This window comes from Leopardus geoffroyi, chromosome A1, assembly GCF_018350155.1.
Source record: "Leopardus geoffroyi isolate Oge1 chromosome A1, O.geoffroyi_Oge1_pat1.0, whole genome shotgun sequence".
Taxonomy (NCBI): domain Eukaryota; kingdom Metazoa; phylum Chordata; class Mammalia; order Carnivora; family Felidae; genus Leopardus; species Leopardus geoffroyi.
The window spans coordinates 139,573,949-139,586,728 of record NC_059326.1 but is presented as its reverse complement, the minus strand read 5'-3'; the positions used below and the strand labels follow the sequence as shown (position 1 = coordinate 139,586,728).

The window sequence follows — 12,780 nt, the reverse complement described above, 5'->3', positions numbered from 1 at the left end:
TTATAAGTTATGTATATATGTTTGGGAGCATATGTAAAATTTTTTTCTAGAAATAGAAGAACTATGTCAACGAGTATGGGTGTTTATAATCTTAATAATTGATTTACTTGGATTTAGATGATAATTAGGAAGGCTTTCTTTCCTCCACACTTATAAAAGAATACCTCCTTTGTTTCTTTTAATACTTTTTGTTTCATTTTTAAACATTTACATTTTGATTCGTGTGGCATTTTTATATGGAGTACAGTGTGAAGTATGGATCCAACTAAATTATTTTCCAGATGTCTCCTTCATTGTCACAGTATTATTTTTTGAAAAATCCTATCTTTTCCTCTGATTTTAGATGCTGCCTTTTTCTTTTTTAATATTTTTTAACGTTTATTCATTTTTGAGAGACAGAGTGTGATTGGGGGTAGGGGGAGCAGAGAGAGAGGGAGACACAGAATCCGAAGCAGACTCCAGGCCCTGAGCTGTCAGCACAGAGCCTGATGCAAGGCTGAAACCCATGAACCATGAGATCATGACCTGAGCCGAAGTCGGAAGCTTAACTGACAGAGCTACCTAGGTTTCCTTCTCTTCCCTTTTTTTAAAGAGAGAGTGCCCATGTGCACATGCAAGCTGGGATGGGGGGCCAGAGAGAGAGAGAGAGAGAGAGAGAGAGAGAGAGAATCTCAAGCAGGCTCCATGCTCAGCACAGAGCCCAATGCAGGGCCTAATCTCAGAACTGTAAGATCATGACCTGAGCCAAAATCAGGAGTCAGGCCTTTGACTAAGCTACTCAGATGCCCCAACCACCATTTTAATATACTAAATTTCCTATGTAGGTGAGTTTATTTAGGAGATTTTATTCTGTTTATTGGTGTGTCATTTTATGTGCTGGTTTCATTTTTAAAAAACATTTTCTTTTTTCTTTTAAATTTTTTTTAATGTTTATTTTGGGGAGGCAGAGAGACAGTGCAAGCAGGGGTGGGGCAGAGAGAGAGGGAGACACAGAATCTGAAGCAGGCTCCAGGCTCCGAGCTGTCAGTACAGAGCCCTACACAGGGCTTGAACTCACGAAGTGCAGGATCATGCCCTGGGCTGAAGTTGGACACTCAACCTACTGAGCCACCCAGGCGCCCCTTTAGACACATTTTCTATCCAAAAATATTTTAATGTTCTGTAGGTTATTACCTCCTTATTGTTATTTAAAAATTTTTTCCTAGCTGTTCTTATTTATTTTACCAGATGAATTTGAGGATTAGTTGTCTAGTTCAATAAAAAGTCTTGTTGGAGGGGGCACCTGGGTGGCTCAGTTGGTTAAGCATCTGGCTTCGGCTCAGGTTATAATCTCATGGTTTGTGAGTTTGAGCCCAGTGTTGGGCTGTGTGCTGACAGCTCAGAGCCTGGAGCCTGCTTCGGATTCTTTGTCTCCCTCTCTCTGTATCCCTCCCCCACTCATGCTCTGTTCTCTCTCTTTCAAAAATAAACCTTAAAAAATTTTTTTTAAGTCTTGTTGGTATTTGTAATAGTATAATGTTAAATTTATAAATTTACTGATGGAAAATTGACATCATGTTAATTTTTGCACTTTTTTTTATTAAGGTAGAATTTACATATAGGAAAATTCATTTTTTTAGTGTACAGTTCTGTGTGTTTTGACAAACACATACAAAATTGTGTAATAACCGTTACTACAGTGAAGATATAGAATAGTACCATTACCATCCAAAATTCCTTCATGCCTTTTTTGTGTTATTTTTAGATTTTAAAAATTAAAATTTTTAAAAAATAAAATAATTCTGACTTTTAGGGACATTAAGATGAATAGATTGTTTTACTTCTTAGAAAAATGTACTAAAGTAATGGTATTATCCATATTTGAATAATGAAATTTTCAATCCTTAGTAATGGCCAGTAGTAATTGAGCCAAAAAAGTTTTTTCTCCTTATAGTAGGAGACTATATTTGCTCTTACAGAGAGTATGTTAGGTTAAGGACTGGAGTCCTTTACATTGTTAATTTTGCTTGTGCTGAGAACTATTAGGAAATATGGGTTTTTTTTCTTTTTTTTAATGTTTATTTACTTTTGAGAGAGAGGGAGAGACAGAGTATGTGAGGGGCAGAGAGAGAGAATCCCAAGCAGGCTCTGCACTGTCAGCACAGAGCCTGACGTCGGGCTTGAACTCATGAACCGTGAGATCATGACCTGAGCCAAAATTGAGAGTCAGACGCTTAACCAACTAAGCTACCCAGGCAATCCCTGTTTTTTGTTTTGTTTTGTTTTGTTTTGTTTTGTTTTTGTTTTTTGTTTTTTGTTTTTTGTTTTTTTATGTTTATCCATTTACTTTTGAGAGAGAGAGTGAGTGAGCAAGAGCACAACCTGGGGAGGGACAGAGAGAGAGAGAGGGAGACACAGAATCTGAAGCAGGCCCCAGGCTCTGAGCTGTCAGTACAGAGCCCGACGTGGGGCTCGAACTCACAAACTGTGAGATCATGACCTGAGCTGAAGTTGGACGCTTAATAACCATCTGAGCCACCCAGGTGCTGCGGGGGTTTTTTCTTTTTAATGGTGACTTATTTTTCTTAGTAGCCTGTTCTTTCTTCTTTTTGTATGTGTTGTATATTTGCAACTGGGAATGGAAAACATGAGATAGCTCTGTAAATTTTCTTACCGCTCCCCCAATTTTTTTTTTTAATTTTTGCCTCCGCAGTTATGTTTTACTAAGCTTTTAAAACAATGTGAGAATCCACACAGTGGTATACTATGAATTAATAAAAAGAAATAAGGAGAGTCTCTTTCCTCTAGGGCGATCAATCTACTGGATATATTGTTAGGGAAAAAAAGAAAGTAAAGTATATAAAGAATGCTACTGCTTGTTTAAGAATGGGTGAGGGCATATAAACTTATATTGCTTATATTTCCAAAAACACATTGGAAGGATAAACCGTACAGTATTTAAAAAATGGGAAGGGAGGGAACAGGTGAGTGAAAGATAAGAATAGATGCTAGACTTCTCTAAATACATCTTATTTTGTACATTTGTTTTTGGAAAGATGTAAATAGTTAACATAATTATAAAACAAAATTAAATTACCATGAAAAAACTTTCTAAAAAGGAAAGGCAAGATTAAACAAGTGAATCTTATTGTGTATTGACTTGGTAGCATAATTACACAAAAAGGACCTGAGTGCCTTTAAAACAGAATTTAGGTGAACATACCAGACGAGATTAACTCTCAGGATATAAAGAATTGCAGAATACATTTAGGGGCGCCTGGGTGGCTCAGTCGGTTAAGTGTGGGACTCTTGATTTCTGCTCAGGTCATGATCTCACGGTTGTGAGATCGAGTCCCCATGTCAGGCTTTGCTCAGGGCATGAAACCTACTTGAGTTTCTCTCTCCCTCTTCCTCTTCCCCTCCTCTGCTGGTGAACACAATTTTCTCTTTCTCTCAAAAAAATTGCAAAGTAACGTCAATAATCACACTGTTAATATTAGTATGGTGGACTTCAAGGCTCTGTGCAAAATGAGTGGTTCTGGGTCTAAGGCAAGAGATATATAAGCTGAGCCTAGAATATCTTATTCCGGGAAGCTAGGGAAGACTAGTGATGTATTAATTTGCTGAGGCTGCCATAAAAAATACCATAGACTAGGTGACTTAACTAACAGAAATTCATTTTCTTTCATCTCTAAAGGCTGGAAGTCCAAGATCAAGGTGGTGGCAGGGTTGCTTTCTCCTGAGGTCTTTCTCCTTGGCTGCAGATGGTCGCCTTCTTGCTGTGTGCTCGTACAGTCTTTGCTCTGTGTGCATTCATCCCTGGTGTCTGTCTTCTTATATGGACACCAGTCATAATAGATTAGGGCCCCACCTTCATGACCTTCTTTAACCTTAATTGCCTCCATGAGCCACTTTGAAGGGCTTCCCACTAGCTAAAAACTAGACAATTTGAGCATTGATAAGAATAATAACAGCAGTGGATTTAAATCTATGAATTCATAATGGTCTTAATATTCTGAAAACTGGTCAAGAAAGAGAAAGAAGTAAGCATTTATTTTTTCTTTCCTGTGCAAATTGTACCTAGGTAACCTGGCTGAGTAACATGGCTTGACTGTGAATGTAATGATATAGTTGTTGAGTGAAAAAAAAATTTTTTTTTAAGTTTATTTATTTTGAGAGAGTGAGACAGAGAACACATACAAGCTGGGGAGGGGCACAGAGAGGGAGAGACAGAATCCCAAGCAGGCTCTGCCCTGTTAGCGGAGAGCCTGACTCAGGGCTCAGACTCATGAACCATGAGATCATGACCTGAGCCAAGATCAAGAATTGGTCACTCAACTGACTGAGCCACCCAGGTGCCCTATGAAAAATTTTCTTTTAACATGTAACAGTGGCCGTTAATAAATGAAGAAAGTGGCAAAGTAGAATACCACCATTTTATATAGGTCTAATAAGATAATGAATAGACCTAGGCAGTGTTCATAAGTGGCCACTAAGAAGAGTGACAACCACACTGTTGAGCAAGTTGCCAATCATCATGAGTTGAAATGCAGATAATTTTTTTTTAAGTTTATTTATTTATTTTGAGAGAGTGCATAAGTGTGCACAAGCTGGGGAGGGGCAGAGACAGAGGGAATGAGAGAGAATCCCAAGCAGGCTTTGCATTGTCTGTCCAGAGCCCAGTGGGGGGCTTGAACTCATGAAACCATGAGATCATGACCTGAACCAAAATCAGGAATTGGACACTTAACTGCCTAAGCCACCCAGGCTCCCCAGAAATGCAGACACTTCTGCCTTATCCATTTTTCTATCAGGATCACCAAGGAAAACAAAATGCAGTCAAGCACTGGCTGAAACAGCACTTTACTCACATTGAGAAGAAGCACAAGATCAGCTTCAATAGTAGGCATTGGTCCCCCATAGCAAGCAGTCACTCTGCAGTTGATGCAGAGAGATTGGGCTGCATACACCCATCTTGTGCCAAAGAATGACTTCATCTTGTCCCCACAGAGAACAAATGTAGTAGTGGGGTTTGCCAGGTGCCATATGACACATACACTTACACAATAAAAGAGTACACACTGAGTCTGAAACAGGGCAAGGTATTCCCACACAAGGTCATAAATCCAACCCACGCTGGGAAACACTTTCTTAGTAAGAAAGTGTTCCATGCCGAAAGCTGAGAGGGAGTTGAAAGACTATACAGGAGACTACCTTCTCAACAGTACTTTATTATCTCCTATAGGAAGTATACACATGCACCCCACCCCCATTTGAACTTGAATCAGGTCAAACTTCTAGCTCTAATAGCCAGTTTATATGAAATATACGGGATAGAGGAACCTGTTACATGACATACAGTTAGAAAATTCAAAATGTGGGAAACTGCAGGAAAAAACTATTTTTTTTCCAACTAATAAATTGTAGTGGGATGGGGATAATTATGGATTCAAAGAGAGACTTAGACATAGCAACCAAATGCAGTGTTTGCACCTTGTTTGGATCCTCTTTTGAACAAAACTAAAAAGAGACAGTTGGAGAAATGTGATTACAATCCATTTAGTTTTCCATTGGTGTATAACAATTTATTCCAAAACCTAACAACTTGAAACAATAAACATTATCTTGTAGTTTCTGTGGGTCAGGAGTCCAGGAGTGTCTTAATTGGGTCATCAGGCTCAGGGACTCACAGGGCTGCATTCGTCTGAAATCTTCATGAGAAGAATTCACTTCCTGCATAGTGATTCTTAAGATTCACTTCCTCTCTGATGGTTGACTCCCTTAGTTTCTTGCTCAATAGGGTTCTACACAGAGCATTTCACAACATGACAAGCTGACATCCATGAGAAGGAATAAGCAAGAGAATAAAAGAGGGAGAGCAAGATGAAAGGCAGTGTCTTTTTGTAACCTAATCTCAAAAATAACATCCCAACACATTTGCTATATTGTGTTCATTAGAAGACTTTCTGCATCTAGTCTGTACTCACAGCGGGGCACAGGGCATAAATACCAGGAGACATTTCAGAGGCTGCTTACTGAAGACTGTAAATATAGTAATATTAAGGAATTTTTGGCTTTAGAAAGTAAGGTAATTATGGTTATTTTTTAAAGTTGCGATTATTGTGGTAATGCTTGAAAAGAGTTCATATCTTTTAGGGTTCCATACTGAAATATTTCCAGCTGAAATAGAATAAGAGGCCTAGGGCTTGTTTCAAAATAATCTAGTGAGAGACTGGCAGGAATAGAGAGGATGGCGGAAGGATTATAGAAGAAACAAGATTGTGTACTGATAATTGTTGGACCTAGACGATAAGTGTACTGTTATCTCTTTTATTGCTTTTATTTTTCATTTTCATTTAAAAGGTGAAAAGCAAAATGAAATAAGTAAGTGAATGACAAAAGAATGCCTTTAGTACCAAATTATATGTTCATGCCTTGGTACACTGTTACATTTTTAGATTTTGGAAAGATTTTTTTTTATTTTATTTTTTATTGTGGGAAAAAAAAATATATATATATATCTCATAAAATTTACCATTCTAACCATTTTTTTTTTTTTAAATTTTTTTTTCAACGTTTATTTATTTTTGGGACAGAGAGAGACAGAGCACGAACGGGGGAGGGGCAGAGAGAGAGGGAGACACAGAATTGGAAACAGGCTCCAGGCTCTGAGCCATCAGCCCAGAGCCCGACGCGGGGCTCGAACTCACGGACCGCGAGATCGTGACCTGGCTGAAGTCGGACGCTTAACCGACTGTGCCACCCAGGCGCCCCCCATTCTAACCATTTTTAAGCATACATTTCAGTGACATTAAGTATGTTCACATTGTTGTGCAACCATCACTGCCCTCTGACGTCAGAGCTTTTTTCATTTTCTCAAACTAACACTCTGTATCCCTTAAACACTAACTCCCCATTCCTACCTGCTCCCAGTCCTTGGCAACCACCATTCTACTTTGTCACTATGGATCTGACCACTCTAGCTATCTCATATAACTGGAGTCATATAACATTGGTACATTTGTATCTGGCTTATTTCACTTAGTATAATGTTTTTACGGTCTGTTTCTGTTATAGCATGTGTCAATATTTTCTTTCTTTTTAAGGCTGAATAATATTCCATTTTATGTACATACCACATTTTGTTTGTCCACTCATATCTGTTGATGAACACTTGGGTTGCTTTTACCTTTTGGCTGCTGTGACTAATGCTTCTCTGAACATGAGTGTACAGGTATCTTTTTAGATCCCTGCTTTCAGTTGTTTTGTGGACATACCCAGAAATGGAATCACTAGATCAAATTGTGGTTATAGATCTCTTTTTTGAGGAACAACCATACTGTTTTCCACAATGGTTGTACCATTTTCCGTTCCCATCAGCAATGCCCAGGATTTCCATTTTCTCTCTATCCTTGCTAACACTTGTTATTTTCTGTTTTGTTTTTGTTGTTTTGTTTTGGTTTGTTTATAACCATCCTAATGGATGTGACATGGTATCTCACTGTGGTTTTGATTTGCATTTTCCTAATTAGTAGGGTTGAGGATCTTTTCATGTTCTTATTAGCCATTTGTATATCTTCTTTGGGTAAATTTCTTTTCAAGTCCTTTGCCTATTTTTGAATTCTGTAAGGGTGTTTTTAAATAGAAAAGATAAACACTTAAGTCTGCCTACTAGCACACTTGCCATGGTGTATCATTGCTGTTTTTAGTTTTGTATTCATCATTATAAATGAAGCTTCTTGAGGCATGGACTGTTTGTCTTCTGTCTTTGTTACCTTGGTGCTGTCTAGAACATAGTAAGAAGTGAATCCAAAAATTAAAGGAATTCTGTCATTTTGTGTTCTGAAAACATATACCCAAATTTAACCCTGGGATTTTAATCTCACAGTTTCTGTGGTATAGAGAAATGTGAAAGAGAAAACCTACCAGCACTGTTCCCTTAAATCATCTAATTTCATCTCATTCAAAAACTACTCCCTTCATTCCTTACTCCCAAGTACTCAGAAATAATGGGGTATTTGTAAAAATGAGCATGACCATATGAATAAGTATTTTTCATCTTGTATAAGTTTTTAATTAAAGCATACATTACTAAAAATACTTTGGTACAGATATTAACAGTGGTGTAACTAAGAATTTTAGCAAGTTTAGGTATAATTAATAATTACAGTTAAATTGTTAGTCTTCATTTAGGAAACATAACAATCTGTATCTTCTTTTTTGGTATTTGAAAGGTTGCTCTTTGATGAAGACACATCTCTTAGATCTGAGTTCAGTCTCCATCCTGGTATAAGTGGAAGGTGCAAAGGTGAGAAATAATTTTTTTCACTAAGTAGTCACTTTAATTTCCAAAGTGTTAATATTCTACTAACTTATCCTTTTATAGTTAGTTTTGTTTTTAACTTTACACAGAATTAGTTTCTTATACTCATCTGTAATAGACCCTGAGGTCTATTAAGATCTATTACTATAACAATAGCAAGGGGAATTCTAACTTCAGGAAGATGTTCATGGCTCCTAAAGGGGACTACAGAGATATGCAAATGATACCCAGATAGCTCTTCTCCTTGCAAAAATTTCCAGTTTAACCATACTACTTGCATATTTGCAGAAGTGAATAGTACTTTTTAATAACCAGTCTGAGGCACTTGGGTGGCTCAGTCGGTTAAGCGTCCAACTTCATCTCAGGTCATGATCTCACATTCGTGGGTTCAAGCCCCACGTTGGGCTCTGTGCTGACAGCTTGGAGTCTGGAGCCTGCTTCAGATCCTGTGTCTCCCCCTCTCTCTGTCCCTCCCCCACTCGCACTCTGTGTGTGTGTGTCTCTCTCTCTTTCTCTCTCAAAAATAAAATAAACGTTAAAAAAAATTTATTTAAATAACCAATCTGATTATTTCAGGCTGAAATTTAGGTCCAAATATCCTTGGTTTATTTATATATATTAAATTTTTAAATTTGAGTACAGTTGACACACATTGTCACATTAGTTTCATGTGTACAACATAGTGATTTAACTTTTGTATAGGTTATGCTAGGCTCACCACAGTGTTAGCTACCATCTGTAACATACATTATTGCAATATCATTGACTGTGTTCCCTATGCTGTGCCTTTTATTCTGTGACTTATTCATCCCATAAGTGGAAATCTGTATCTTCCATTCTCTTTCACCATTTTTTTCCATTCCTCCCACCCCTTTCCCTTCTGGCAACCATCAGTTTCTTCTCTGTATTTACAGGTCAGATTCACCTTTTCTGTGTGTATTCATTTGTTTTGTTTTTTAGACTCCACATATGAGTGAAACCATATGGTATTTGTCTTTCCTAGTCTGACTTATTATACACTACTAGCAAAGTAGCAGAAAGAAACTGAGAAAACAATCCTATTTACAACTACAGCAAAAAGAGTAAAATACCTAGGAGTAAATTTAACCAAGGAGATGAAAGAATTATTCTCTGGAATCACACAAACAAATGGAAAGATACTCCATGCTCATGGATTGGAAGAATTAATATTGTTAAAACACCCGTATGATCCAAAGACATCTACAGATTCAATGAATCCCTATCAAAATACCAACAACATTTTTTCACAGAACTGGAACAAATAATACTAAAATTTGTATGGAACCACAAAAGAGCTCAAATAGCCAAAGAAATCTTGAGAAAGAAGAACAAAGCTGGAGGTATCACAATCCCAGATTTCAAGATACACTGCAAAGCTGTAGTAATCAAAACAGGATGGGTACCCACACAAAAGATTACTGCAACGGAGTAGAGAACCCAGAAATAAACCCACACTTATGAGGCCAATTAAACTATGACAAATTAGGAAGAATATGCAGTGGGAAAAAGATAGTCTTTTCTATGCAATGGGGAAAAGATAGTCTTTTCAATAAATGGTGCTGGGAAAACTAGACAGCTATAAGCAGAACAATGAAATTAGACCAGTTTCTTACACCATATACAGAAATAAATTCAAATGAATTAAAGACATATATGAGACTTGAAACCATAAAAATTCTAGAAGAGAACACAGGTATCAGCCCTAGCAACATTTTTCTAGCTAGTTGTCTCCTAAGGTAACGGAGACAAAAACAAAAATAAACTGTTAGGACTACATCAAAAGAAACCATCAACAAAACAAAAAGGCAACCCACGGAACTGGAAAAAATATTTGCAAATGCTATCTCTGATAAGGTGTTAATTTACAAAATATATAAAGAACTTAAACAACTCAACACCTAAAAGAGCAAATAACCCAAGTAAAAAATGGGCAGAGGACTCGAACTGACATTTTTAAAAAAGAAGACATACAGATGGCCAACAGACGTATGTCTTTTGCTAAGTATCGCTAATCATCAGGGAAATGCAAGTCAGAATCACAATGAGATTTTACCTTAGACCTGTCAGAATAGCTAAAATCAAAACAAGCTAAAATCAAAACAAAACAATAGCTAAAATCAAAACAACAAGAAATAACAAGTGTTGGTGAGGATATAGAGAAAAAGCAACCCTTGTGCACTACTGGTAGGAATGTAAATTGGTACAACCACAATGGAAAACAGTGTGGAGGTTCCTCAAAAAATTAAAAATAGTAATGCCATATGATCCAATAATTCCACTACTGGACATTCACCCAAAGAAAATAAAAGCCCTAATTTTAGAAGACATATGTACCCTTATACTTATTACAGCATTATTTATAGTAGCCAGGATATGAAGTAACCTAAGTGTTCATTGATAGAAAAATGGATAAAGGAGTTGTGGTATATATACACAGCAGAGCAGTACACAGCTATAAGAAAGAAAGCTCATACCAGTTGCAACATGTGGATGGTCCTAGAGGGGATTATGCAAAGTGAAATAAGTCAGACTGAAAAAGACAAATACAATATGGTTTCATTGATATGTAGTACATATATTTTTAAAAAATACCTTTCACCTACCACTTTTCTATACTTCCTGGGTCCACTTCTAGGTTTGTTTGTTTGTTTGTTTGTTTTAGAGAGAAAGAGTTGGTCACTTAACCGACTGAGCCACCCAGGCACCTTCTAGGTCAATTTAAATACTTGTAGAAAAATTCGTCACCAATTGTCACTGTTCAAAAAGAGCAATTCTGCAGTAGCTGTTTAAGTGGTAGATTATTTTCTTCTGTGCTTTCTTCTTGTGAACCATTTTTAATTTTTATGGATATCTGAAAATAGGTATGGAAAAGAAGAAACGTTTCTTTTTTTAAAATGTTATTTAAGAGAGAGAGAGAGAGAGCACATGCAAGCCAGTGGGGGAGGCAGAGAGAGAGAGGGAGAGAGAGAATTCCAAGCAGGCTCCATGCTATCAGCCCAGAGCCTGATGCAGGGCTCAGTCCCACAAACCATGAGATCATGACATGAGCTGAGGCCAAGAGTTGGGCACTCAATCTATTGAGCCCTCCAGGCACCCTGCCACTGTTTAAAATACCATTATTGTGGGGGCAGATACATTGTAGGGCATATATATATATTTTTTTTTTTCCACTTTTTTTGTTTCTTTGATCTCTTTGGCTCTTTTTACTGCTGTGCCATCACTGCATTATTTTATCAACCTTGGTTTTAAGTACATTTCTGTATCTGGTAGGGAAGATACCTTCCCACAGAGAGTAGCTGGCCATAGCGTTCATCCTGAGCTCCTTGGTACAAACAGCAAGCTCAGTGAAGTGTGAGACCCACTGAGAGCTTCCAGTGTACCCTCTTCAGTCTTTTTGTTGGATTTGCTCTGAGCTGGGTGGTTTTCTGAGATTCTGATGGAAGAAATCCAAATAGTTACTTCTGAAGGAGCCCCTCCTTTTCCTTTGTTGAGTGACATACTGTTTACCAATGTTTGGTTTCCCTTTTTTAAAAAAATGTTTATTTTAAGAAAGAGACGGGATCCATGCACGTGCATGTGAGTACAGAAGTGGGAAAGGGGCAGAGAGAGAGTGAGAGAGAATCCCAATCAGGCTCTGCGTTGTCAGCACAGAGCCCATCATGGGGCTTGATCCCACAAACCATGAGATCATGACCTGAACTCTGGCTCAAGAGTCAGATGCTCAACCAACTGATTATTCAGGCACCTCTGGTTTCCCTCTAATACATTCTCATTTTGATCCTTGGTGGGTATATTTCATTTTTTCTCATTTCTCAGATTTTATTTAAAAAAAAAAACAACTCCTTTGTTTGGATTCTTTTCAGGAACTGAGAAGAAAAGTTAAAATAGGAGCTCAATTTCCCATCTTAAAAACACAAAACTCTGACTGTTTTTGTATTTTATACTAGCATTACAAGTTTTTAAAAATGACCTAAAATGAAATTTTTAAAAAAAGAAAATACTCCTTCTAGTGGGGCTTAAGTCTGTATATTGTCTTTACTTATCCTTTGCATTCATTCATCCTGAAACAATAAATATCAAGTGTTGTTTTATTCCAGTGTAGTATATATGTTTCTTTGAAATTAATAACTTAAAAACTTTGATATACAGAAGTGGCAGTTAGGAAATTACAATTCACAAAATAAATTTAAATGACATTTTGTAGTTTCTATAAAATCATAGAGCTGTTGCCAAAGCAGAGCAATGAGACTATTTTCAAAGGATTTATGATTGTTTCATTCTAGGCAAACTTTCTCCTGAGATTCAACTTGGGTTTAAACTGAGAGATAATCCCCAAGAGCAAATGAGTAAAAATAAGATAATGCCTCTTAATGACAAGGCAGTCTTACAGGTAGGTAGCATGTTGATTAAATACATACTTATTAAAAATTGGAAATGCTATCTCAAAGAGTGACAAA

General features: G+C 37.2%; 1 protein-coding gene across 4 annotated transcripts in view; it reads left to right on the top strand.

Moving 5' to 3' along the window:
• Positions 1 to 12,780, top strand: part of ANKRD31 (ankyrin repeat domain 31) — a 143,771-nt gene that overhangs the window by 6,829 nt on the left and 124,162 nt on the right. For all 4 annotated transcript variants that reach the window (XM_045495705.1, XM_045495679.1, XM_045495686.1 and 1 more), the window contains 2 exons: positions 8,214 to 8,287; positions 12,607 to 12,713. In XM_045495705.1, coding sequence (XP_045351661.1) covers positions 8,214 to 8,287; positions 12,607 to 12,713 — 181 coding nt within the window. Of the gene's footprint in view, positions 1 to 8,213; positions 8,288 to 12,606; positions 12,714 to 12,780 lie in introns of those variants that run through there.